This window comes from Mesoplodon densirostris, chromosome 16 (genome assembly GCF_025265405.1).
Source record: "Mesoplodon densirostris isolate mMesDen1 chromosome 16, mMesDen1 primary haplotype, whole genome shotgun sequence".
Classification (NCBI taxonomy): domain Eukaryota; kingdom Metazoa; phylum Chordata; class Mammalia; order Artiodactyla; family Ziphiidae; genus Mesoplodon; species Mesoplodon densirostris.
This window is the reverse complement of record NC_082676.1, coordinates 59,963,006-59,989,995: the sequence shown is the minus strand read 5'-3', so window position 1 is coordinate 59,989,995 and position 26,990 is coordinate 59,963,006. Positions and strand designations below refer to the sequence as shown.

General features: G+C 52.9%; 2 protein-coding genes across 5 annotated transcripts; one reads left to right on the top strand and one right to left on the bottom strand.

The window, feature by feature from the left end:
* LOC132476974 (NADH dehydrogenase [ubiquinone] 1 alpha subcomplex subunit 1-like) lies at positions 1 to 7,874 on the bottom strand. The gene is made up of 2 exons (XM_060079227.1): positions 7,791 to 7,874; positions 1 to 243 (listed from the first exon to the last, which is right to left on the bottom strand). The coding sequence occupies exons 1-2, from the start codon at positions 7,872 to 7,874 to the stop codon at positions 1 to 3; spliced, it is 327 nt and encodes a 108-aa protein (XP_059935210.1).
* METTL22 (methyltransferase 22, Kin17 lysine) lies at positions 4,950 to 22,589 on the top strand. 4 transcript variants are annotated; one of them, XM_060078961.1, is made up of 12 exons: positions 4,950 to 5,733; positions 7,860 to 8,001; positions 9,586 to 9,677; positions 9,879 to 9,942; positions 14,041 to 14,081; positions 14,170 to 14,314; positions 17,145 to 17,216; positions 18,592 to 18,645; positions 19,625 to 19,705; positions 19,887 to 19,989; positions 21,072 to 21,240; positions 22,483 to 22,589. In XM_060078961.1, exons 2-12 carry the CDS (start codon positions 7,896 to 7,898, stop codon positions 22,546 to 22,548), a joined length of 993 nt encoding a protein of 330 aa, XP_059934944.1. In that variant the 5' UTR covers positions 4,950 to 5,733; positions 7,860 to 7,895; the 3' UTR covers positions 22,549 to 22,589. The 4 variants fall into 4 exon arrangements, with proteins under 4 accessions (XP_059934944.1, XP_059934941.1, XP_059934942.1 ...); XM_060078958.1 differs by having other exon boundaries at positions 9,586 to 9,942; XM_060078959.1 differs by lacking the exons at positions 21,072 to 21,240; positions 22,483 to 22,589 and adding an exon at positions 20,596 to 21,057 and having other exon boundaries at positions 9,586 to 9,942.
* The last annotated feature ends 4,401 nt before the right edge of the window (positions 22,590 to 26,990 follow it).

Sequence of the window (26,990 nt, the reverse complement as noted above, 5' to 3'; positions counted from 1 at the left end):
TTAATCAGTGTTCTCCAAACCCTTTGGCACATAGTAACGATCAACTCCAGAGATGCGCCTATCTCTTTCCACCAAGTTCCACAGATATGAATAATGGGCAACCCTTTTTTCCTTGCCCCTGTTAGTGAACCTGTGGATGCGTGCAGTGGCCATTCCCGGGATGAACAAGCATGCGGCCATGACGGCAACCCCGGGGAGAATCTCGAACCACGTCGTGACACCGTCACCAAGGCCAAACACTTCCTTCCAGGTCCCTTAAAGGTGACCTGGCTTAACTGGTTTTTTAAAAATCTAACAATATGACTTGGTAAAATTAGTGAAATTGGTGTGTTCTTTAAGATGAAGAGATACGCTCAGATCAGCTCAAGAAGTGCAGGAAAGTCATGTCTGGAACTTTCCACATTCTATTTCACTCATTCTCACAACAACGCTTCAAGGTAGGTATTATTATCAGTACTCGAGAAATTAGAAAAGTAAGTTTCAAAGAAGTAAAGTAACTTGCCCGAGTACCTAGCATGTGAAAAGCTCTCCACAATCACGCATCAAATGAGTGACTATGATTACTGAGTGGCTGAGCTGGGATTTGAACCCAGCTCCATCGCACTCGACGGTCAGCTTGGTTTCTCTCTACGCAGTACCAGGAACCAGAGAGGCAATCACTGTGCATTTGTAGCAGCTGCTGTTAGAGGCTGGTGAGATGCGGGGGTGGGGGAGGTGTAGAATTATAATCACCTGCTCTCAGCAGATCCAGGGGAAGAGCTTTCTCTCCAGGAGGACAAAATCTTCCAGGGCCGATTGGGAAAACGCATCAAGCATTTAGTAAACGCAAGACCTTTGGAAACGGGGCTGCTCTGAATACCCGGGCTAATAATGATCACCTGATAGCAATTTCCTGCAAGCTGGTTTCTTATCACACATCTGGCAGACCATCCGCATTCCTCTGTTGCATACATGATTTGTCATTAGCCCAGGCAGTGGGGGTGATGTACACTCCGGCATATGGGAGTAGTGCAGTAACCTTTGCATCGCCAAGCCTCGGGGGAGACTCTCAAAGAAAAAGACGTGCCTGGGATGCTAGAAACGGCTTCTCACTCTAAGGCACCATCCAACGCTGGGACATTTCAGAGACCTGAGTCTGCATCCCAGCTCTGCCACTCAGCAGCTGGCATTTTGAGCAAAGCACCTCACCTGTCTGAGCCTCAGGGGTGGTTGTGTATGTAACCAAGACTCAGGAACGCGGGGGGCCCTCTCCCCCTAATCTGCAAAGCTTTGCGAAGAAGGGCAGCTTTCTTTCCCCCTCATTCTGAGCATCTACTGCTGTGTCGCAAACTACCCCCCAATTTAGCGGCATAGACCATAATAACACTTTTGTTATGTTTATGGATTCTGTGGGTCAGGAATTCGGATGGAGCACAGCAGGGCTGGCTTGTCTCTGCACTACGATGTCTGGGAGTCTCAGCCAGGAGGACCCCCATAGCTGAGGTGACTCACACAGCTGGGGGCTGAAAAACTAGATCTGGAGCATCCCTTCTAAGATATTTTCTATTATGGGTCAAATTATGTTCCCCCAAAAGATGTGTTCAAGTCCCAAACCTGTGAATGTGACCTTATTTAGAAATAGGGTCTTTGCAGGGTAAATAAGTGAAGATGAGGTCATACTGGTTTAGGTGGGCCCTAATCCAATGACTGGCGTCCTTAGAAGAGGAGGCGATTTGGACATAGACACAGAGGGAAGATGGCCATGTGAAGATGGAAGCAAATGTGTCACTGGAATAATTCATCTACAAGTCAGGGGTCACTGGGAGTCACCAGAAGCTAGGAGAAAGGCAAGAAAGGTATTACAGACTGCATGTGTCCCCCCAAATTCATATATGGAAGCCCTAACCCCTAGTGTGGCTGTATTTGGAGATGGGGGCTCTAAGAAAGTCATTAAGGTTAAATGAGGTCATAAGGATGGGGCCCTGATCTGATAGGATTAGTGTCCTTATAAGAGACACTAGAGAGCCTGCTCCCTCTCTATTCATGTACTCAGAGAAGAGGCCGTGTGAGGACACAGTGAGAAGTGGCTGTCTGCAACCCAAGGGGCAATCCCCTCACCACAACCTGGCCATGCTGGCACCTTGATCTCAGACTTCCAGCCTCCAGAACTGTGAGAAAATAAATTTCAGTTGTTTAAGCCCCTCAATCTCTGATAGTTTGTTACAGCAGCTCAAGCTAATACAGAAGGATCCTTCCTGAGAGCCTCTGGAGAGAACCCAGCCCTGATGACACCTTAATTTTGAACTTCTGGCCCCCAGGACTGTGAGAAAATAAATTCATTTTGTTTTAAGCCACCAAACTTGTGGTAATTTGTTACAGCAGCCATAAGAACCTTAATACAGTTCCATCATTCACATTTGCAGGACCTGGCCGAATGGTGAACGATGGATTCAGCTGGACCTGTTGACCAGAGGGTCTCCACCTGCCCGCCCCCTCCGACATGTCTGGGGCGTTTACCACCTGAATGAACTAGTATAAGCAATAATATAGTTGACCTGTGAACAACGCAGGGGTTAGGGGCACTGACCCTCTGCAGAATTGAAAATCCAAATATAGGACCGACTGTATAGCACAGGGAACTCTGCTTAATATTCTACAATAACCTAAATGGGAAAATAATTTGAAAAAGAAAAAAAAAGAAAATCCAAATATAACTTTACAGCCTGCAGATTCAACAAACTGCAGATTGTATAGTACCACAGTACCTATTTAGTGAAAAAACTCCTCCTATAAATTGACCCATGATGTGCAATTCAAACCCATGTTGTTCAAGGGTCAACTGTAATAGTTTATAGGTGCTCTTGTCATTTCTTGAGTGCTCACAGCATGCCAAGGATGATGCTAACTGCTTTACAAGCATTATTCTCTTTTCCTTTGTGGATACAGAGAAATCCAGCATAAATTGCTGAGGGGAACCAGCAGCTGCTCCTGCCTCCAAGGTACTCACAACCTGGTTGGGGAGTCACAGGTGCTCTGATGGAGACAGTAGAGAGGACTGGGAGGGCCCAGAGACTCATAGTCGTGAGCTGGAGGAGGGGGAATCAGGGAAGGCTTCCTGGAGGAGGTGACCTCCAAGTAGGTTTGCCACTCTGCCATAACTTAGTGTAGAGCCCTCATAGCACATCAGTTTTGGGCCTCATGAATGATGGAAGGGACAAAGTATCAGGAACCAAGGACTCCCCAGTTTCCTGCTTAAGGGAGGGTCCCGGAAACTGCTCCGTAACACTTCCCTTTACATCCCATTGGCTTAATCCCTTTATTTTAACCCCATGTCCTTGCTATTGCAAGGGAGGCTGGGAAATAGTCTTTAATTTGAGGGAGGCATGTGCCCAGCAAAAATATTATACAACTATAGGAGGAGAGGAGAATGGATACTGCCCGTGCCTCAGGGAGGAAAGGTTAACAGGGTCCAGGTGGAGAGTTTGAACTTGACGCTGAGGATGACAGGAAGCCTGGGATGACGTGAATTACCTCAACATCTCAGTGAGGACTGCCCAGACCCCCAGCAGCTCTCTGTCCAGCTCCCTAACACATCCGGGCAGCCCAAAGATGGGCAGTGACATCACGTCTGCTTTTGTCCACCCTCTCTGCACACCCTGTGAGCACACATTCCTCTTTCTTCTTTCATTCGACAAATTGAACTTTGTGAGCAGCTCCTATGCACCAGGGAGTGCCTGGGTGGGGACAGGTGGCTTTTTTTTTTTTTTTTTTTTTTTTTTGGCCAGGGCGTGGGGATTGTGGGATCTTCGTTCCCTGACCAGGGATCAAACCTGGGCCCCCAGCAGTGGAAGCGCAGCGTCCAAACCACTAGACCACCAGGGAATTCCCCGAGAAACGGTTATTTTAAATAGGATGGTCTGGGAAGATCTCACTGAGAAGAGGATGATGCCTGAGCACAGGCCAGAAGGAGGTGAGGGAATGGAACAAGGCAGGTGGGTGTCCTGGAGAGAAGCCTCCCGGGTGAATAGGAGGGAGAAGAATCGGGTATGAGATGGGGAGGGGATGACTGTGAGAATACTGACTTCCTTCTGTCCAAGGTGGGGGCCTCCAAGGGTTTGAACAGAGGAGGGATGTAACCTGACTTTTGTTTTTAAAAGATGGCTCTGCCTGCTTTATTCTCACAAGCTTTTAGACAAAAAACCCAGAGGTGTCTACACCACCTTCCTCGGTGCCCTCCTAGCACCCAGACATCCCCTGGGAACAACGCAACCAAGACTAGAAAGGGGTCCCAAGACGCTCAGCCGGCTCTCCCTGTACTGTCCTGGGGAGTTCAGGAAACAATCTGTTTCCTTTAAAAACACTTATTTATGTTGCTTGCTCACCCTATTAACCACCCCCTCATGTTTATCCACGAAACTGATGCTGACCCTCCGTATGTGCATGTAAATGTGTGCACATTTTACATCTGTGGTCCTATGTGCTTGGAAGCTTACTTGAAGTGCAACAGTTGTATCAGATTTCATTTCCTGTTAGACGCTAATAAACCTGAGGTTCTTCATTCGCCTGGTGTTGGAGACTTGACGAGTGGATGAATGAATGAAACGAGTACCAGCTATTATATTAATGAGTACTAAGAGCAGGGATAACGATAATTAGTATATAGCTAGTATACTGGTTAACAGCACAGGCTCTAGAGCCCAATTACCTGGGTTCGAATCCAAGCCTTGCCACTTAGCTGGGTGACCTGGGGCGACCTAACGGCCCCCCTCTCGCAGACCCGTCCCACCCAGGCCGGGCACCCCATTAAACCAGGGCAGGTGAGAGCAAACCTGGGCAGGCGCAAAACTCACCTCAGGGCTGCACCAGTCTGCCAGCGAGACTGGCACGCATGCGCGATTCGGTAGGTAGGCGTGGTCACGGGAGACGAGGAGGGACGCACGCGCAGGGGGTGGGGCCGCACCTGCGCAGGCTGCCTGCAATGGTGGCCGCCTGCGCACCGAGTTGAGGGTTTCGGTTGGGACTTCAGGCAGCGGCCGGCGGTGGGTAAGCCCGTGGGCGAGGCGGCGGCACGCGGAAGGGTGCAGGGAGCCTCCTGGCACCGAGCCTGGCCTTGAAGTGCGGGCTCCCACGGGCCTGAAGCCTAAGTCCCCACTCAGCCTCAGTTTCCCCTTCTAAGCTAGGGTGTTGGGAGACGGAGTCCATGCCTTCCTCTGGGTTTCCGTTCGGGGTCCACGCAGCCCCCTCGGTTTTGGATTAGGAAGGGAGGGTGATGCCCGAGCTGTGACTGCAGTTTCAGAGGGCAGTGCTTAGCTCGCCAGCTGGAGTTAAGGGAGGCGGCAAGACAGAGAGAACGAAGAGCCCCGAGGGCCGAGGACCCTGGAGCCCCCTGACTACGGCTCCGCGCCGCGGCCAGGGCCAAGTCTTTGCCCCACAGACCCGGGCCTCGGTTCCACAATCGCGCCTACTTCCTGATTGTTGATGACCTTGTGACACCTGGCAGAGAGAAAGCCTCGGAGGCGGGGAGGCATTTCAACCTCCAGATCCCAGCAAACTGCTTTCAGTGGGCACTGCTGACAGGGTTCAGATGACAGCGTCTGCGTCTGGCCCCCACAGCCTTAGAGGAGCCAAGGACACTTGTCAGCTGCCCAAAGGAAGAAGCAGAGGTCCCATCTGCAGTCGGGGTGTCCTTTCCCTCCTCCCAGTGAGAAGAGGGGACTGAAGCCCATCCAGCCCCAGCATTCGCAGACAGAGACTGTGAGTCAGCTATTCCTAAATAGAGAAACTATTGTCTTATTACATCTTCCAGCACATCAGTTAATAATTATTCTTATCAACACTATAATGATAATATTTCCTATTGTCATTTATTGAGCACTTACTATGTCCTGAACCCTGAAAGTGATCATTGTCTCATTTCATCCTCACACAGACGCTGAGACAGGTACAAAGTGCCTCTGCATTCCCAGAGATCTGGTTCTAGGAAAAGCCCCTTAAAGGGATTCCACTTAACCTAGTACTCCATTGTAGAGTGCGTTTCCTGGGAGACCTGTGCAGGTTGGATTTTAAAATTGAAATTTCAACTAGAAATTAAGAATACGGGTTTGGCTTTTCTCTGTATTTAAGAAAATTTGGTATGTGGTTGCAGTATTTTCCCCCAGAACCTCTTTCAGTCACGGGAGAGCCAGATCTGTCTTTAAAACGATTGGTCATGGTAGGTCTAAGCTGTATTTATACTGGATACTCTTCCTGGATCCATCCTAATTTTTCCAGTCCTCATTGGTTGAGGACTTTGGCCTGAGGGTCGAGCATTTCTTCTCCATTGCTTTCATTGACACCATGAAATCCTGCATCCATTTGCCAGATTCACAGGCTCACTTCACAAGCCACTTGCTTTGTGCTGGCTTATAGTGTTAGATAGGAAAGCCAGCCAGCAAGGGGCGACTCTTTTATAAAAATGTTTGTGTTAGTACAACTTTTGCTTCCCCGTGGAAAGTACTTAAATGTAGGCACTCCAGTATGTGGACTCAGATTGTGGACAGCCTGGGTTATGACGATCCCATTTTCCAGTTGAAGAAATGGAGGCCCGAGAGGTCTCATGACATGCGTGGGGCACACACGTAGTGCACACACCTACCCAAGTAGGAACGGTTCCTGTAGGAGGTCAGGGATTGTGGGCAGGTTTGGGTCAAGCATCTGAAACCAAGGATTTAATAACAATTGCTGCGGACCAAGGGCTCTGCTCAGCACTTAACACCCTTCCCCCACATATCTCCCCCCATCCCCCGACCTACTGCCAACCCTGCAAGGTGAGAATGTAGCTGAAGAAACGGCTCCAGAGAGGTGGAGTAATATTCTCAAGTTCATGTAGCAAGGAGGTAGGAGACTGGGTTTATACCTGCTCTGCCCGGCATCACAGCTCAAGGCTCTGTCTGCTGCTGTTTAATGCTTTTTGATGAGGTGGAACATTTGGATGGAGGGAAAGCCTTCCTGTTTTTGACCACCTTGCCTCCAGCATGGTTTTCCAAATTTTAGTTATTGCTGTATCGCCTTCATAATTTTTCCACATCTGTATATCACCTGTACAGTGATTCCCTTAGTTGCTTTTCCCTTAAATCCACTCACTTCTTTTTTTTTTTTTTAATTTAAAAAGAAGGTAAAAACAAATGGTATATGGGCAGCTGGGGCCAACTTCTAGAAGAAAAAGGTTATAGGGAAAACAACTTCTAAATGCAAAGCATAAATTGTGATTGAATACTGGTTTAGGAAAAACTAGCTGCAAAAGACGTTTGGGTGCCAAATGGAGAAAATTGATCATGAACTGGGTTTTAAATGGTATAAGGGAATCGTTAATTGTTTTAGGTCTGCTAATGATCTTATGGTTATGTAGGAGCATGTTCTTAGGAGACAGATGCTGAAGAATTATTTAGGGGTTAAATGGTGTGATGTCTAGACGGTGCTCAGTTCAGGGGAGAAAAAACCTAGATAGATGGATTGATTGATCATGTGAAAAAGCATTAATGATCATTGAATCTAAGCAGTGGGTATATGGCCGTTTATTATGCTATGCCCTCAACTTGCTCTTTGAAAAATTTCGTAATAAAAAAATTGGAAAAAATAAAAAAGGGAAGGAAAACTTTATCAGTATAAATGGAAATGTAGATCTCTTGCCATAAATAAACGATTACTATGAAAATGAACACAGTGCAAAACAAAATAACAGTTCTAGCTGGATTCTGTTCCCTTGTCAAGGCTCTGAGACTTTCTCCTTCAGGAAGAATTAAGAGAGGATTGAAAAGGGAGCTCTCTGCCACCTGGCTGGGGTCGTTTACACTGTTCCCCTCTGGGACCTGCTGTCCTGAGGACTTGCTCTCGCCTCTCAGGTGCTGCCGTCCCATGGTTAATGGGGAGCCCAGGCCATGGACGAGATCACCTTCAAAAGCGACACCGTGCTGTCAGACGTCCACCTCCACACCCCAAACCAGAGACACCTCATGGTGCGGCTGAGTGGTGTGGGGCAGCCCGGTAAGGTCCCTGCATCCCAGGGAGCCCATTGTGTTTCCTGCTTTCTCACAGGAAAGATTGGGAAGACTGGATTGTTTAGCTTATCCTCACACCACTTCTTAAGTGCCCTTGTTTCACTGAGCAAACCCCTGTGCTCTCCCGAGCACCTGCTCTGTGCCAGACCTGGACGCGATGCCGGTAACACAGAGGGAATGAGTCGAGCTCTGCCCTGGGGGAGCCCACGGGCCAGTGGGGGAGTCGGGGACCAGGGATTCCCCCAGCACACTGCCCCTACCCCCGGCTGACTCCTCCCACCAGGGCTCCCTGGTCTTTCTCCTGCACACACTCCCTCACTCCTCTCCCCAGCAGCCCAGGGGGTCCTTTGAAAATTGCAAATCACACCACTGCCCTGATTTAGACCCTCCAGGGGCTTCCCTTGCTCTTAGAAGGAAATCAGAGCCCTCACCTTGGCCTGCGAGACCCAGCCCCACCCAGCCCCTGCCCGTGTGTCCACACTTCTCTCTCCCGCCCTCGCTGCTCAGCGGCCACTTTCTGCTCCTTTCCGCCCCTCACACACTGCATGTACCTTCCTTCTGAGCACCTTTGCTCTTGCTTTTCGCTCTGCCTAGAACATTCTTCCCTCCCTAGCCACCCTCCCCAGCTCCGATCACTCTGTTGTATTTGCTTGTTGTTCTGGTGCAATTCATAACTCCCCTTTCCCTCATGTCCCAGTTTGGATTCCTGGATTCAGGAAACTGAGGCTCAGAACAGATAAGTGAGTTGCCCCAGGGTCAGACAGTCGGGGGACGTGGAGGACTCTGGCCCAGGACACCCCCTGCCTCCAGCCCAACTCTCCTGGCACCCATACTCTTACCAAAGCCTGTCCCAGTGACTTTCTGGCCACCAGGTGGTGAGGGACACAGTATCCTTGTGCTCACTTCCAACCTTAAGGCTGAACAGTGCGGTGAGGAGGGCAGAAGCGCAGGGGTTGAGTGGACTGGGTTTGAATCCTGCCTCAGCCACACCCACAGCTGTGTGACCTTGGTCGGCTCACGTAACCTCTGAGCCTCAGCCTCCACATCTGTGAAACAGAGCGACACTGGGACTTCCCTAGTGGTCTGGTGGTTAAGACACCGCACTTCCACTACATTGAGCGTGGGTCCCATCCCTGGTCGGGAACCAAAATCCTGTAAGCTGTGTGGCGCAGCCAAGAAGATGTTTAAATAAAAAATAAATAAAATAGAGTGACACTGCCACTTTCACAGCCACTGTAAGGAGTAAATGCGATCTTGTGAGCCGAGTGCCTGCAGTGCAGGTGCCCATCAGCGGGGCTGCTCTGGAGGCTGCAGCGTCACAGCCAAATCAGACCTTTTCTGCTGGTTTTATGATATTTCCACCTGGCCTTTTTTTTTTTTTCTTTTCCATTATGGTTTATTTACCGGATATCGAATATAGTTCCCTGTGCTATACAGTAGGTCCTTGTCCTTTTTTTTTTTTTCACCTGGCTGGCCTTTAAAACTCTTGCCAGGTGGAAATTGAGGAAGGGAAATAGAAAAGGAGACGGTTTGGAAATATTCTGCTTTTGTGTTTTGTCTTGCCTTTCAGTCTTCCTGTCCCAGTTCAAGCTTCTGTGGAACCAAGCCTCTCAGACAGACTCGGGGGCTGAGGGTGGCAGTCACAGAGCCCATCACGCAGAGGTGACTCCTCCCGCCAGAAGCGGCTGCAGCAGTGAGGGAGTCTCCCTCCAGGCTGGGGTTGATGCCACCAGCCAGGAGGGCGTGGCAGCTCAGCTGGACGAGGATGGGGATTTGGACGTTGTGAGAAGACCACGGGCTGCCTCTCCCTCCAAGCCCTCGGGGCCTCCGAGAGACAAGGTACATCCCGTGATTCTAACGCAGGAGGAAGATGACGTCCTGGGAGACGAAGCACGAGAGAGTGGCCCCTACGATGTCATCAAAATAGGTAAATAAAGGGCTGCTCACCTGCCGCCAGGCGGCGCCACAGCATCGGTCGGGGCACAAGGCTGCTGAGCACGGGGCCCGTCCAGGCATCTCAGGGCAGGACAGGTTAGCAGAACCGGCGTCCAGACACTGGGAGCCAGTAGTGCTGCCGACAGCAGGAGAGCTTGCCAGAGTGCTGTCGAGTCACCCTCCTGCTCCAGACTCTTCAGTGGCTCCCCATTGCCCTCGGGACACAGTCCACACGCTCAGCATAGCTCCGGGGCCCCTGTGTGAGGTGGCTCCGCCCTCCTCTCCAGCCTCAACTCACACCAGCCTCACCGCTCAGCCTCCGTGCGCTTTCTCCCTGCGCACCTCTGCTTCTGCCTCCTTCCCGGAGGGCTCGCTCCCTAACTCATTCCTGGTTGTACACGTCCCAGCGTGGCCGTCCCTGCTCTGGAAGCTTCACTGCTGCTGCCTCCTGCATCAGTACTCGGATCCTCCGTAGCACGCCTGGGTGTGGGTCGGGGTTGTTTGTGGAAGATTCGGCCCGCAGGAGCCCGCAGCAGGGAGCCATGGCAGATTCTGGAGCTAGAGCAGGGCAGAGGGGGAGGGACGGGGAGGGAGATCCAGAGTTAACCTGGAGGAGTGTGTGGGCCCATCAGATGGGCTGGGAGCTGGGAGCTAGAAGCTGGGGGCGTGGGGGTGGGAGGAGGCAGGGATGCAGTGGCAGGAGAGGCGGGGCAGAAGGAGGTTTCAGCAGGCACTCAGGCAGGGCCCAGAGCATCCATGCCCGGGCGTAGGGGCAGGCAGAGGGCTTTGGTGACTCGGGGATTTTGATCTCTGGAAATGCCAGGAGTGGAGAGCAGCCAGGGCAGGAAGGAAGCCAGCGACGATGAGGCACCTGTTGTGCTTTGATGTTCACCTCCTTCACCTCACAGTCTTCTCAGCCTCTCTGAGGGGTGCTACACATGAGAAGTGACGAGCCCAAGGCCGTGCCGTTTGGGGGCAGGGAGGAAGGTTCTGAGTCCACGTGATCCATCTCCACAGCCAGGGCTCTGGCCATCCCCAGCACTGCTCTGATGTGAGTCTGTTCACTGAGATGCAGGGTCCTGGATGGTGCCTGAGGTCCCAGGTAAAGGCCTCCCACAACACTGGCCTGGGTTGCGCACATGGGGTCCACTGGGCGCTCTCAGAAACCCAGACGGAACAGCAGCTCTGATAGCCATGCGGTTATCTGTTCAGCAGACGGTTACCGAGTGCCTGCTGGGTACCAGGCAGGCTGGTTCTAGACCACCCTGGTGGGGGCCCTACTCTGTTTTCTGTGGATTACCTCTGGTCCTCATGGCCTTTCCAGGGATGAGTATTCCCATTTCACAGAGGAGGGAACTGAGGCTCAGAGAGGTTGAGGAACTTGCCCAAGATCACACAGCTAGTCAGTGGCAGAGCCTTGACTCACACTCAGGTCCGTCTGACACCACAGCCCATGTTTCTTACCCATGTCACGTGATCAGAACATCGGAAAGTTTTATTCTTGGGGGTGGATGACTGCTCCTTTCCCTCAGCCGTCACTTAACTGGCCTCCCTGAGGAGCGGAGCAGCAGACTTCACAGCGAGCTGTTTGGCCTCCAGGGCACATGTTTAATGTTCCGGGAATTTCCCATCCTGCAAGCTGAGAACAAAGTCCCACAGGGCAGCGTAGGGTCAGTGTGCCACCAGCTCTGCCTCGCTGTGAAGCCCCATCTCACAGCGCCTGGAAGTTCACCCTCCTTTTCGGCTCACTGTCACTTGGTCCCTACCTGCCCTGAGGGAGGAGAATAGAAAGGTCATTGAATACCTGAGCTTAAGCAGTAACTCCTAATTATTCCATCCGCAGCTGTGTACTCACATCTGTAAAATGTGACACAGGGGAAGGGGTCCTGGTCTCAGGATCCTGTAGAGCTCCTCCACCCCTCACAAGCCAGGGGACCCCGGACAAGTATCCTGCCCACCCAGAGCCTCAAGTTTTTGGACCTATGAAAGGGGCTCGGGGAAGCTGCCTTCCCTGGGTTTTGGTGGTGATTTCATAAATACTGCCCAGTAAGTGCTCCTGCAGGGCCTGGTGCAGAGCAGGTGCTAAGCAGGTGTCCCTCCCCTGGCCACCCTGTTCCTCCCATTCGTAAGCCCAGCCTTTTTTTAAGGTTATAGACCCATTTGAGAAACTGATTAAAATCAAATTCTCTTAGGGGGAGGAGAATGTGTTTTCCAGACTACTTCCAGGGATTGTCAAAAATCTAAAGTTTATCCACGAACCTGCTAGGAATCCACAGACGCAAGGTTCAGAGTAAATTGTGATCATTTTCCCCATTTTATGGATAAACTGGGACGCAAAGAGAACTCAGAAGAGGCAGGGCTAGAACTTGGGCTGTCGGATCCCGAGTCACGTGCCTTTTCCATTGGCCTGTGACTTGGGCAAGTCCTTTAACCTCTCAGAGTTCAGTATTCTTGTCAGTAAAATGGGTATAATCTCTGGTTGTGAGGAACTGAGAGAGATGGCACATGTAGAGTTCTTAACACAGTGCTTGGTGCATAGTAGGTGCTCAAAAAACGTAAGCTGCTGTCAGCTTTCATTCCAGGGGACTGATCTGAGTGTGGAGGAGGGAGACGGGCTGAGGAGGAGAGTCTGGGTTCCTGCAGGTCTAGAGACAGTCCTGGTAGGGGCAGGGTACAGCTCAGATGCTAAGACTGTCTGTCTAACCCCATTTGCTAACCCTGGAGATTCTCGTGTGTTCCTCAGGCTGGGCTTTTATGTTCTTAATTTTATGTTCTTAAGACGCCGCTGGAATTGTTTAATTATAAAGTGTGACTTTCCCCTGGGGCAGGAGCTCCCTGCCCTTGACCCTGGTTAGAGAGGCCATTGAGCCCAGGAATGAGGTGATGTTATTTCTGTATCTTGTAAAGGAGCAAACTGTGGCTCTGGTGCTGAGCAGTTCAGTGACTCACGCCACCAGCCAGACTGTGTGACTGAGCCTGGCTCACATGCAGGTCTTTCTGAGCTCAGTCCATATTCTCACTCGAGGGAAGCTGAGCACACCTTAAATGCAGCTGGAGGCAAAACTTAAGTCCACGGGCCCCCTCGGAGAAAAAACCAGGCATAGACGACCGAGGTCCCCGTGGGAGGGTGCCCCTGGCTCAGCCAGGCAAACTGGAAGGAGAAAAAGAAAGATGGGAGGAGGGGAGACGCGAGCCCCAGCCAAGGGCCAGTGGGCCAGGGACAGTACGCCGTGAGGCTGCAGAGACTGGGGAAGAGGGATGGGCAGGATTGGGGAAGCTGACACTGAGGGTCCGGAGCAGGGCTGGAAAGCCAGGCGGCCTCTTCTCTCACGCACGTGCACACGTACTCACACAGACACAGACACACACCCCTTCAGCCTTGCTGTCGCCTCCCCCCCACCCCACCCCCGCTCCCTGCTCCCGGTTGGAGGTGAGCCTGGGGTTTGATGTGAACTAGTCCGACGAGCCTGTGAAGCTTCCCTGCCGTGCGTATGTCGTGGTGTTTTGATGGCCGTCCCCATCTTGCTTAAAGACACGAGAGCCGGTTCTTATTTAACAGGGAAAACGTTTTCCATCATTCCCTTTTCTCCTTGATCTCATAGTTCTGTTCTCCGCCTCCCCCCAGCAACCAGCACCAGATTTTGTCCTGATGTATTTTGTGCTTGAGAATACTCCCTAACATACTTATTTTTCATCTAACAAGGATATAATCTGAAACTTATTTTGTTAACTTCTAGTGTGGTTCTGAGGGTAAGAAAATATTTTGGAATGAGTTGTGATTATTATTCCCATACAGTTGATCAAAAGAACATAAATATATTATGATCGTAACATGCGGTTACTGAACGTAAAACAGTGGAGTGTGGGGTATGTGTGTTTGATCAAGTTGGGCCAAGTCCTCCTGTGACCCGAGTCTCTGGGCTGCGGGCGGAGAGACCCAGGGATCTGAATGAGAGCGACGCTCGCGCGCCCCCTCCTGGCTGTAGCCTGGCCTGTGTTTCTGCTGCCTCCCCCGCACCCCATCTGTCTCCGTTCTGTCCATCCCCGTTTTCACGGTGGCCCTTTCTCTCTCGGTTTCCATCCCGTCCAGAGCACACCATGGCCACCCCCCTGGAGGATGTTGGCAAGCAGGTGGGTAGGTCCCGTCCGCTTCCCACAGCCCTGAAGGGTCTCTCGGGAGCCGCAGGCCACCTTTGTTCCTGGTCCCTCTCCCCTCCAGGTGTGGCGGGGCTCCCTGCTCCTGGCGGACTACATCCTGTCCCAGCGGGACCTCTTCCAGGGTCGCACGGTGCTGGAGCTCGGGGCGGGCACCGGGCTGGCCAGCATCCTCGCGGCCACCGTGGCGCAGACCGTCTACTGTACAGGTAACGCCCCGCCGTCTCAGGCTGAGGGGGAGTAGGCTCTTCACAGAGCGTGTGCTGACTAGGTAGAAAGTGAGGAGGGAAACTGGACACTGGACCTTGGCTGCTCTTGACTTTGCCCTCCTCTTTCGCTGGTTTTCTCCACCCTTCGTTGTTTTCTCAGCAGCGTGAGGATGACCCAGCAGGACCGGCGGGTGCAGGACCAGTGGTTCTGCTGGTACCTCTGTTCACACCCCCTCAAAAGAGTAAACGTCTCAGAAAACCATGAGGAATATACCTCTCATATGGCTTAAAAACAAGCTCCTTATTTTTTTTCTGATGATAGAAATCTTGCCTACTCTCTGTGGAAAATTTGTAGAACAGCAAATAACATTTCCTCATAATTTTACATTCCCCATATAAATTCAACAATATGCAGTTCATTGCATGCCCACTACATGCCAGACACAGTTCCAGATGCGGGAGACCCAGGAGTGAATGAAACAGATCAAGTCGCTGTACTCAGGGAGCTTTAGAATCTATTTTTTAACGTTCGTATATATATTTTTTACAAGTTTTTTCCTTTTCCTTTGTGTGTACCTATTCCCAAACAATAGCTGAAATCAAACTGTATATATTCAGTGCTGTATCCTGCCAAAAATGTCAAAAAAGGGAAAAAGCATTTTCCACCGTCATTAAAAATTACTTACAGATGTCTTTTAATGACCAGGTAATATTTTGTCCCTTTTTTTTTTAACCATTCTTATATTACTGGACATTTTGGCTGTTTTCATATGTTTTGTTTTGTTTGCATTTGTCTATTGCACTGCAACAAATACCTTTGTGCATCATTGTCTGGTAATCCTTAAACTAGATTCCTCGAAGTGGGTGGGAACTTTCTTAAGCTTTTGATACTTATGGTCAAATGATTGCTTTTTAAATTTTTTATTTTGAAATAATATTAGGTTCACATAGAAGTTGCCAAAATAGTATAGAAAGTGCCATGTACCCTTCACCCAGCTCCCCCAGTGGTAACATCTTCTATACCATAGTTTGGGGATCACACCAGCAAATTGACACAGTGCAGTACTGTCAGTTACACTCCAGATTTGCCGACATGCTTTTTTAGGGAGAGTATACCAGTTTATAAGAAAGTACAATAGTATCTTATCAAGTAATTATTGTTAGTGTCATTATGTTTTAAGTCTTCGATATCTGCTAGGCAGGAAGTGGTGCTGCTGACGTGCTTTGCATTTCGTCGATTCCTAGTTGACATTTTCGTGGCGCACGTCTTTTGCTTCTGAGCTAGGAAAGGGGAAGCTAGGGGTGGCCTGGGAGTCAGGAGTACTTTTCAGATACCCTGCGGAAGCCACCCTGTTTACTCCTCCTTGACAATTCAGGGTAAATCCCCAGTGAACTTCTCAAGAGTCAAGCCGTAAAGCAACACCCCAGGGCTGTGCTCATGCCTAGCACCTGACAACAGCATCTAATCAAGTTATCTTACCCTTGAGAGAGGTTTACTGGAGAGGAAGAGAGCTTGCATCCTGTCAGCACTTTCCAGTTAGTAGAGCCTTTTCATGAGCATCAGCGCCTTACCTCACAGTGACCCTGGGCAGTCGCCGGGGAGCCTGTCACCATCCCCTCCATCCAAGTGGGCGGGGTAAGGCTGAGGTCAGGTGGCTGGGCAAAGGTCACATACATGGCCGCTGGCTCACAGCATGGTGCCTCTCATCATGTGGGGGGCTCAGGCTGTTTTCTGTGGAGCAGGGTTCTGTGGGCTCCCTCGGGGGCTGGCCAAGGGGCGGAGGGCGGGGGCAGCCCCAGGGCTCTGGGTCTCCCACCCCCGCTCAGCCATCGCTGCTCCTCTCCTATGCGCTTGGCGTGTTAGAATCCCACACAAGATCTGTTTTGACAAAAAGTACCATAAAGGCTTAAAAACTGCTGACCCAGTCCTGTGTTGTCAGGCACATACATCAGTGTATTCTCTTTACCCAGTGGCCCAGGAAAAGAGACAGGTGCGGCCCCTCGGTGAGCAGAGCCCCCACACACACACACACACCAGCTCTGCATGGTCCCTGGGGTGGAAACGGTCCAGTCCCGGGAAGTCTGCAGTGGGCGGGCGAATGCCATTCACAAGACCCCCTGTGCCCCCCACACGCACGCTCTCCTAATGGGAAGTTAATTTTGGCAAAGCACGGCCCCCACTGCTGTCAAGGATACACCGTGCTACAACTCAGGTCTGCTCAAGTGACAGGAACCCCCATCTCATCAGAGCAGCAGGTGGCTCGGGAGACATGACGGCGGGACAGTGAGTCAGGCACCAGGGTGCCTGCCTCCAGCCTGCCTGAACGCGCTCTGTCTCCACCGATCACATCCAAACGCCCTCCTGGCTCCGGTCAGTTTTCTGGGGTGTCAAAGAGCGAGGCTTGTTGTCAGAGACACCTGGGTTCAAATCCCAGCCCTGGCTCTGCCCAGCCACGTGACTGTCTGAGTCGCTTCGCCTCTGACGGGGCCATGACACCAGCTCAGGGTCATGAGAAATATGGAGGGTGGATTCGGGACGTGTGTGCATGTGTCATGTGCTCTAAAGATGCTGGGAGTTCTCACCCTTCCCTGGAATGCAGAGTCTGTCCCCACCAGGGCAGTCTTCTCTGATTTAAGGCAGAGATCATTAGAAAGAGCCTTAAGGTGAACATGGTTCATTTTAGTGTAAAACACACAGGAGAAACTTGCGTTTCAATTTTGCACGTTTCTGCAGCCGTGCTGTTGGTACCAGCTCTCTCCAGGCAGAAGCACAGAGATAAAAGTGTCGTCACGACTGGCACCTTATGGCTTGGCCCTTCTGTTTTTGCAGATGTCGGTGCAGATCTCTTGGCCATGTGCCAGCGAAACATTGCCCTTAACAGCCACCTGACTGCCACTGGAGGTGAGGCCCAGCAGGTCCCCGCCCGGGAGGGAGGTTTCCCTGTTTTACAGGTGAGACAGACAGCCAGAACCATGACTGGGAGGCGGGGTTCTCCCTGCGTCCCTGGACACCCCAGTGGGTGGAGGGAGCGGGCGTCTCGGCTTTGCGTCACTTCAGATGCTTGACGGCTCTGTCCTCGCCTCATCTCTTCCCACGCCCACAGCCACGTCCTGCCTCAGATCTCTCCTCCCTGCAGGTCGCAGGGCCCTACCTGGTCTCTCCAGCTCCTCTCTGACCTGCCCAAGCATCCAGGGTGACCTTTCTAAGGTGCAGCCTGACCCCTTCACTCCCCGCTGAGCATCTTCCCGGGGTGAAGTCCAAGCTCTTCCTCTGGCTCCACACCTCCTGGTCTGGCCCTGGCCGGCTTTTCCTGTCTCCTGTCCTGGCAGCCCCGCTGTCTAGCCCTGCATCCAGCGAGCCACGGGCTCACTTCACATGCTCTTCACTCTGCCCAGAGCGCCCCCGCCCTGTCGGCCTGACCATCAGATTCCTGCCCCGCCGCAGGAGTAAGCTGCCGTGACGGAGGAGCTGCCCGGCCAGGCCTCCTGCTCTGAGCGATCTGGGGCGCTCTTCTGGGCTCCGACCGGGTCATCTGGCCCCACGGGCTTCAGAGCCTTCAGAGGTTGCTCATTGCTCTCGGAGTAGAGACCCAACTCCTTGGCTTGTCCGGACCCCATAGGGCCTGGCCCTTGCCCGTCGGCAGCCCCTTCCCCACAGCGGCTCCCTCCGCTCTAGCCATCCTGGCCTTGCTGGAGGTTCTGTCCCCTTGGGGCCTTTGCTCTGCTCTCTCCTCCTGCCTGTTTCCTCTCCCTCTTCCTCCCGTCTGTTCCTAATCACGCTCAGACCTCCAGGCAAGATCACAGTCCCCTTACAGACTCTGCTTACACCTTGAACCATGGTATTTTGACATTTGTGGGACTAGTTGATGGGCATCTGCCGCCCCACTAGACCACACGCTCCATGAGGTCAGGGCCCTGTCTGATCCCCTGTGTCATGTTTGTTGAATGCCCAGGGCACAGCAGCCCGTCAGCAGGCCTGGAAGGAAGGAGCGGTGTGAAGTGCCTTTTCCTCAAAGCCTTCCCTGACACCCATTGACACGAGAGCCCTCTCCTCCCATGCACCTGGCACGTCCTTTTCATATCAGTGTCTGCTCCCTGCCGGTCTCCTTGGGCAGGGACGTACCTCATGAATCTCTGCTCCCTGGGCCGACACCAAGCCTGATGCTTAGCACTCAAAAAATGTGGGATGGATGGATCTTGGTGTGTAGTGGGAAGTTTTATCTCCTTCCCTAACTGTGTTCAGAGTTTGGGGAGTTGCGCTTGTGTTTGTTTTGCAGGCGGTGTGATTAAGGTCAAGGAACTGGACTGGCTGAAAGACGATCTCTGCACAGGTGCGTGGCCTCCTCTCTCGTGTCCCAGCTGATTCAGTGGTTCCTTGTGCTGCCCTCAGGCCGTCAGCCCTGTGGCCTTGACCGCCCAGCAGAGTCCTAGCTCCGTTGGCTGATGAGTGACAGCTGCCATTCTTGGTTCTGCATGCCAGGCACCCTACACTCGTTCTGTCATTCAGACTCACAGTCTCACTGTCCAGTCGGTCCTATAGTCCCTAATTCCAGGGAAGACTGATGCTCAGAGAGGTTCAGTGCCTGCCCAGGGTCACAGGTACCTGGCAGGTCAGGGTGTGAACCCAAGTCTGGGACTCCAGGGCCTAGACCACTTGCCTGCCAGGAAGCAGCTTCCCACTTAGCACCCGTCCTCTGCCTGCAGCAGGGAGTCGGCCCCAGGGGTTCAGGGGCTGCTGGGTGGGGGAGATTTCTAAATTTCTTATGCAGACTGTTTCACACCTGCACCTTTGCTCTTTCTTTGTACAAGAACTTTTCTTTTCCCTGTCACATGTCAGGTGAGGAAAATCATTGCTTGTTGAGTGCCTGTCACCTAGCAAGCACCTAGTACACTTGAGGTCCTTTGGTCTTCCCGACAGTCCTGTGAGGGAAGCATTGTTATGCCCATTCTAGTGGAAACACTGCAGCCCAGAGAGGTGAAGAACCTTTCTTGGGGTCACACAGCAAGTCCACGGGGGCAGGAATGCCATGGACGGAGGTGTAGATCGTTTTCTGCACAGGCTACTGGCCGAGTCAGCAGGTCAGGCCCCCATGGATAAGGTAGCCGCCCTGGCAGAAAGGGCACCTCCTGCCCTGAAGTTTTCCACGTGCGTGGTGGAGGCGCTGGGATTCAGGGCTGCCTGGTGGCGCCCACTGCACCGAGCTTACCCGACCGCATTTCTTCTCCTGAAGCTTCTTTCAGTCTGTCTCGGTGAGGGCTGGTGGCCCGCAGACAAAGGGCTGAGCCCAAGGTGTCCTTCCCCTTTCACAGATCCCGAGGTCCCCTTCAGCTGGTCGGAGGAGGACATCTCTGACCTGTACGGCCACACCACCATCCTGCTCGCGGCCGAAGGTGAGGGCGCCTCCGCGGCCCAGCCGGTGTCACCGCACGTCGCCACGAGCCGGCTCCCACCACGGCTCCATGCCGCTTTCGTTCTGAGCGCTGTGGCTGTTCATGTTTATCAAAGATTCCGTCCATGGGGCCCGCTGAGGAATCATTTTCTCTTGATATTTGCCTGTTTTCTTCCCCACAGTGTTTTACGACGATGACCTAACTGATGCTCTGTTTAAAACACTGTCCCGACTGGCTCACAAGTTGAAGAACGCCTCCACCGCCATCCTGTCTGTGGAGAAGAGGTGAGCTCCTTGCGGGGCCTTCCAGATGCATCCTCACTGGTGTCTTCCTCGTCACTTGCTTATCCAGCACCTGCTGTGGCCGGGCCTGCGGGTCCTTCACACACGGGGCCTCGCTTAATCCGCTCACCAACCCCGTGTGCAGGCACTACCACCCCCATCGCACAGCCGACGCGAGGAGGGCTGAGGCGTCAGGGACCCATCCAGGCCGTGGCTGGGCAGTGAGTGCGTCAGAGCCCAGACACATGTCCACTCTGCACCCCGGGCCTCTGTCCTCGCCCTGACTCAGTCAGAGCCCCTCCAGGGCGTTTCCGCCCGGATGTCCTGAAACGTTAGGGCTCTTGTTGATGGAGTGACCGTGTTGTGATAGACTTGGTGCTGGGCCCCCTGCACACATTTTCCTCTAATTCTTGTGATAGCCCACAGCTTTTCTGAAGGCAATTTAGAGTATATAGCAAAAGCCATAAAACCAAACACACTGATTTTTTTTTTTTTTTTGGAGTATAATTGCTTTACAACGTTGCCTTAGTTTCTGCTGTACAGCAAAGTGAATCAGCTCTATGTATACATATATCCCCTCCCTCCCACCCCCCCATCCCACCCATCTAGGTCATCACAGAGCACTGTGCTGAGCTCCCTGTGCTATACAGCAGCTTCCCACTAGCTACCTATTTTACACATGCGAACACACTGATTGACCCAGCAGTTCAGCATCTGGAACCGGCCCTGAGGAAGCGATCCCAGCCGTGCACAGAGCCGTCCAGATGGACACATCTGTTGCAGCGTTGTTTACACCGATGACGTCCAGGACCCCCTTCAGGGTCCACGTGACCAGTGGCAACGTGTGGACCCCATCACTCGGGTGTGATCTTGGGCACGTGCCTCCCCCTCTCTGAGCCCCATTCCCCGCCTGAGCGGAGGCCGTAGCCGGCCCCACCTCCCAGGCTCTCCTGCAGATGCCGGAAGGCCGCGCACTGGCGTCCAGCACGCAGGAGGCGCTCAGTTAAAATCCAGCGCCGTGACGGGAGGGAGATGCAGAGCCTCTGGTGGTGACAGGCAGTGTGTGTGTCGCGGCTTGTGCACAGGCTGAACTTCACGCTGCGGCACCTGGACGTAACGTGCGAGGCCTACGACCACTTCCGCTCATGCCTGCGGCGACTGGAGGGGCTGACCGGTGGGCGCCTGCGCTTCACGGTGGAGCCGGTGGACGTCTCCTTCCCGCAGCTCTTGGTCTACGAGCGCATCCAGCAGCTGGTAGGTGTGCCCGCCCAAGGGCAGCTTGCTCTGGCGTGAGGCTGTCGGCTGGAGGAGGCCGTGAGCCAGCCTCCAGGTCCAGCCCGGCCCGCGCTCTCCCCGCTGACCCCGACGCTGGGCTCTCTCCAGGTTCAGGAGGGCCTGCCTGGCCAACGGTCACCTGGCCTTAGAGCACTTCCTCTCTCCGCGGGCAGTGCAGACTCCAGGGGAAGCGGGAGCCGTGGCGGGGGGGGCGTTGCGTGTGGGTTGCTCTTGACTGGGCTGAAGATCTTGATGCAGGAGCCCCAGTGCTGACGGCCATGTCTTCACTGTGAAAGTGTGTGGCCTCGTGGCCTAGGCGGGCTTGCCTGATGGCCGATGGCCCGTCTGACGGGGCAAGTGGAGTCCCATCACATAGGTCTCTGAGCAGTAACCCCGATGACATGCTCTAGGTGCGGACTGTCTCAGTGAGAGACAAGGTGAGTCCCAGCCAGGAAAGGGCAGGGCTGGGGTTAATCACTTCCTATTACAGTTTTAAAACCAGCACTAGGGGGAAATCTGGAAAGTCAGAAGACCCTTTAAAATCCCTTAAACTTTGTAGGAGCTGGATTCGTATAAGTCCCAAGGTCTTTCGTTCTCTTGGCCTCTTGTCTGCGGCTGCCCTTTGTCTGGGTCTTTGGAGACCCGGCCTGGCTCTTAGGAGGAGGGGCCTGCTCAGCTCGCCCTCCGGTCCCTTCAGCCAGCAAGCGCGGCGTTGCGTTCGTTCGTGTGTGCGGTTCCATGTACGAGGAGGGCCTTCCCTTCGTCGCTCCTTGGCCTCTGAGCTTCCCAGGCTCCTCCTGCTCGTGAGGGTGCCAGGCTCCCACTAAGAACTTGGCGTGTTTTGTACCTTCTCCACCTGCCAGCATTAAGAGGAGCATCACGCAGCCAAGAAATCAGATCCTCACAAAACCCAGCAGCCGTGCTGCACGGCTCCCAGAATGGAGAAGGTGTGCGACTTGTGGCCGTTCTGGTCCCTTTGACAGTGTGGCAGCCTCCTGCCTCTCAGATCAGTGCCAGGACTCGGCATCCAGCTCCGCCTCCACGGAACAGCCCAGAGCAACAAAAGCACCAGGAGAGGCTCCCTGCTCTTGCAGTAGCTTTCATGCTGCCCGTTTTTCACGTCTTGTTTGGGGCTTCTCTTTTGCTGATTACGTCCCTTTATGAAATTGTGAAGTCTCGTTTGCACATCTCGGAATCTCCCCCTCTCTCTGTTTGCTGCAGGAGCTCTGGAAGGTCTTTGTGGAACCAGTAACAGAACCCATCGTGTCTGCAGACACAGCTTCTTGACTGTTCTTGTGATGTTTCTAATAAAACTGAAAGCTCACAAAGTAATGTGCTTGAGATTTTATTGTTTAAAAAATACGGCAAGTGGGCCTTGTGTGACCCAATACGGTTTTCTGCTTCCCAGCAGCAGCCAGAGAACGTTACTGCCCTAGGCTGGGAGTCCATTTGGTCGCATGTGGTTTTTGTGCTGCCGGCTTTGAGTAGGTGTTGCAGGGTGTTTGAGAGCTGCTTGGTCAAGTTGGGCGGTGTTCTCAGCTTGGTTCCGCTGGAGCTTATGACCTTACCCAGGTGCTTCCCTTGGGGCAGGGGCCCCAGGCTGCACCCATAGTCTTTTATGGTCTCTTCTTCTAACTGCTTACAAATGAGTTTAATACCGTCTTCACAGTTGCCGTAGTACCACCCCGCAAAATGGGGCACAGAAGCCTCCTTGCCTCCCACACTGCCTGTGCCCTGTCCCTCTCCCTCTGCTGGGGGCCCCTTCAGAGGAGGAGGCAGGAGCTCCCAGACTGGACGCCTCTGGCGGCGGCCCTTGTTTTATGTTTTAACCCTTTGTAACCAAAATCGGGTGTGCGTAGAACAAACATAAAAGCCGCTCCTTTGGGTGCTGCAGGTGCCTAGGGCCGGGGTCCGTGCAGCCACCTGCCTTGAGGGTGTTTCCCTTCCTCAGCCTGGCCTTGTTCCCCCTGTCCCCTCAGTCTCTCCACCATGCGCCACCTGTGCACGTGTTTGTCTGTCCGTCTGGTTTTTGATCTTTTTGTCTGTGCCTCTGCTGTCTCTCACCCCGTCCTTCTTGCTCTCCCCCTTCACCTTGTCTCTTTATGCCCCTCCCACCACCTCTCCCTCCTTCTCCTTCTTTCCAGGTAGGGTCCCTCCCACCCTCCCAGAGGCTCCATTTCCCCTGTCTCGCTGCTCCTGCCCGCTTCCCACCAGGACCCGGCATGCCCCTTCCCCTGCTGCCCCTCCCGCTGCAGCTCAGCTGCTCCTGCCCACGTCGCTTCTCCCCAGGCACAGGTCCGATTGCCAGGCCCGTCGTACCCCCCACCCCTGGTCATTGGCTTATCCTGACACCGTGGGCTAGGCTTTTGCAGGTCTCAGTTCATTTCATTTTCCCAACAGCAGCCTGGTTAGACCCATTGAACAGTTGAGAAGACTAAGGCTCCAAAAGGGAAAAATCTCCAGGAGGTCAGGGACCCTGTTTGTCTTATATACCAGTGTATTCCTGGCACATGATCCTGGCCCAAAGTAGGTATTCGGCACATATTGTTTGTTTGTTTGTTTTTTGCGGTACGCGGGCCTCTCACCGTTGCGGCCCCTCCCGGTGCGGAGCACAGGCTCCGGACGCGCAGGCTCAGCGGCCATGGCTCACGGGCCCAGCCGTTCCGCGGCACGTGGGATCTTCTTCCCAGGCCGGAGCACGAACCCGTGTCCCCTGCATCGGCAGGCGGACTCCCAACCACTGCGCCACCAGGGAAGCCCTCGGCACGTATTGTTGAATGAATCGTTAGTAGGAATTACTGCTTAGGATGGTGGTTTTCAGTTGTGGGCAGTTTTGCTTCCAGGGGCATTTGGCAAAGTTTGGAAACATTTTGGGTGGTCACCACTCAAGGAGATGGGTGCCACTGGCCAAGGAAGCTGCTAAACATCCTGTCCTGCACGGGAGCTCCCCCACAACAAAGAATGGTCCGACCCAAAATGTCAGTGGTGCCAAGGTGGAGAAACCGTGACCTGGAAGGAGAGAATTAGCTACTTCAGGAAAGAAAAATGGGCCTCAGCCGTACCTGCCATGAAAGCAGTGCAGGAGAATGAGTCCCAGCCCTTCCCTCTGGGAGTGGAAGGAAGTCTACACACATCATCTCTAAATCTTACAAAGACCCCGAGAGGAGGAAGTATCCCCATTTTAAATGTGAGAAATCTGGGACTTCCCTAGTGGTCCAACGGTTAAGACTCCATGCTTCCATTGCAGGGGGCACGGGTTCGATCCCTGGTCAGGGAACTAATATCCTGCATGCCACGTGGTGTGGCCAAAATACATAGATAGATAGATAAATAAATAAATGTGAGAAATCTGAAGTTCAGAGAGGTTGAACAATTTGCACACCATCACACAGCTGCCAAGTGGCAGAGTCAGGCTCCCAGCCCGGGCCTGCACTCTTCCCACATCCCCACAGTGCAGTGCCTGGACCGGCAGCGCCGGTGGCAGTGGCATCACCTGGGAGCTTGTTAAACATGTAGCAGCAACACAAGCCCAGACCGGAGTCAGATCTGCATTCTGACAAGCCCCCTGGTGATTTGTGAACACGGTGGTTTGAGATGCATAGCCTTTGAGCTACTCCCACTTTCCAAGGTTCCTACACACAAAAAAATCCCTGATAGACTCGCCATAATCAGGCAGAGTTGCAGATCACAATGGGATTTATTAATAACAAGTCTTCGAAATAGAACCACCCCCCAGACAGAGCCCCAGCTGGTGATGTATCAGCATTACTGGTGACATTTTCCTAGTGCTCCTGGGGACAGGCCTATAAACGTAATTGACACCAAGCAATAGAGTTTGTCACGCCTTTCACCTGGCACGTTAGGGCAAGTGCTTTTATGTCCAAACCACTTGGCCTGAAAGCTTCCTCTAAGTGGAGCCTGGAATTAATCTTGATTCACTATAATTCAAGGCATCATCAGATTTTCACTTCTCAGAGTGGAAATGCACCCTTATTGCCACGTTTTAAGGCTTTGCTTGAGCTTCTGTAAGCTCTTGTTTGGCAGTGCTATTTCAGAATCATCAAACCAACAAGGTGTTCTGCTAGAGAATTAACCCAGGCCATTGGACTCAAATTTTTTTTTTTTACATATTCTAACATTTTCAGAGGATATATGGCCCAGGGAGAGGACTTGACTTGGTGGTTCAAGCCTACACTGGAAAGATTCGGTAAAACCAACAAATAGTAATGCTGTGGGCCCAGCACTTCTCTGATTCTATGCACGTGAATCACCCAGGGTTTTTTTGTTTTGTTTTGTTTTGTTTGTTTGTTTTTGTATTTTTGGCTGCGTTGGGTCTTCGTTGCTGCGTGCGGGGGGCTACTCTTCGTTGTGGTGCGCGGGCTTCTCATCACGGTGGCTTCTCTTGTCGCAGAGCACAGACTCTAGGTGCGCGGGTTTCAGTAGCTGTGGCTCGTGGGCTCCAGAGCGCAGGCTCAGTAATTGTGGCACACGGGCTTAGTTGTTCCGTGGCATGTGGGATCTTCCCGGACCAGGGCTCGAACCCGTGTCCCCTGCATTGACAGGCGGATACTTAACCACTGCGCCACCAGGGAAGCCCCTCACCCAGGGTTTTGACAGACGCAGATTCTGACTCAGTCCCGGGTGGGGCTCGATGCTGCCGTTTACCAGTCTCCCAGATGATGCTGGTGCTGCTGGTGCAGGGACCACATTGTAAAGAGCAAGAGTGTAATGTGTCATCCCTTGTTAAGGGCACAGACTTTGGGGTTGGGCAGACCTGGGTTCAATCCTGGCTCTGCCACAGACCAACCAGATGACCTTGGACAAATGACCTAGTCTCTCTGAGCCTCAGCTTCCTCATCTGTAAAATGGTGAGTCTCCCCCTCTTCATGGAGTTATTGTGAAGATGATATTAGATAATCTGTGATGCACCGGGGGAAGTGTTAGTAGATTGCAGGTATTGTCCTAATGTAGAGTTGTTTGGTTTGGGAGCATCTTCAGTTTGTACACCGTGGCCTGGGTGATTTATAAGGTCTGGTTGTCTGTCATCGTCACCTGCTAGAGGAATCACTGAGAGCCGTCTCTACGTCTCTGTGTACGTAAAACGGATCCTGGGAATTCCCAGGCAGTCCAGTGGTTAAGACTCGGTGCTTTCACTGCTGTGGCCCGGGTTCAATCGCTGGTCGGGGAACTAAGATCTCACAAGCCACACTGTGCAGCCGGAAAAAAAAAGAAAAACAAAAACAAAAAAACAGATCCTGTGTGTTACCTAGCTGGGCAGAGAGCAAATTTGAAAAGTCATACTGAACAGGCCTGCCTTAAATTCCAGGCTCCGTGTTACACATAAAGGTCACTTTGGAGGACCTAAGTAGCCCTCAGAGTAATAGGCAAGTCACCCTCAACACCACTGGTGGGGGAGACCACTGCCTGGGGAAACGATCTCAGGGTCCAGGTATCTCATACAGGGTAGAGCTCGAAGTGGGATGTCGTGTTTGCCCCATCTGAGGCGAAACACTAGTGCATGGGGCTGACCCTAAGTTGGCAGGCAGATCCTGGCCCTCCGTGACTCTGATGTAAAGCATCCTGGTAGGAGCCCCAGCTTGCTGTGTCTCTGCATTAAGGTGACCCCTAGGCCTCTGGGCACTGGGCTGCAGCAGCTGTACTGGGTACCTGGGCGCTGGTCCTCCCGATGGGATGACGACACTGTGCGTGCTATGTTCCCTGCCCTGCAG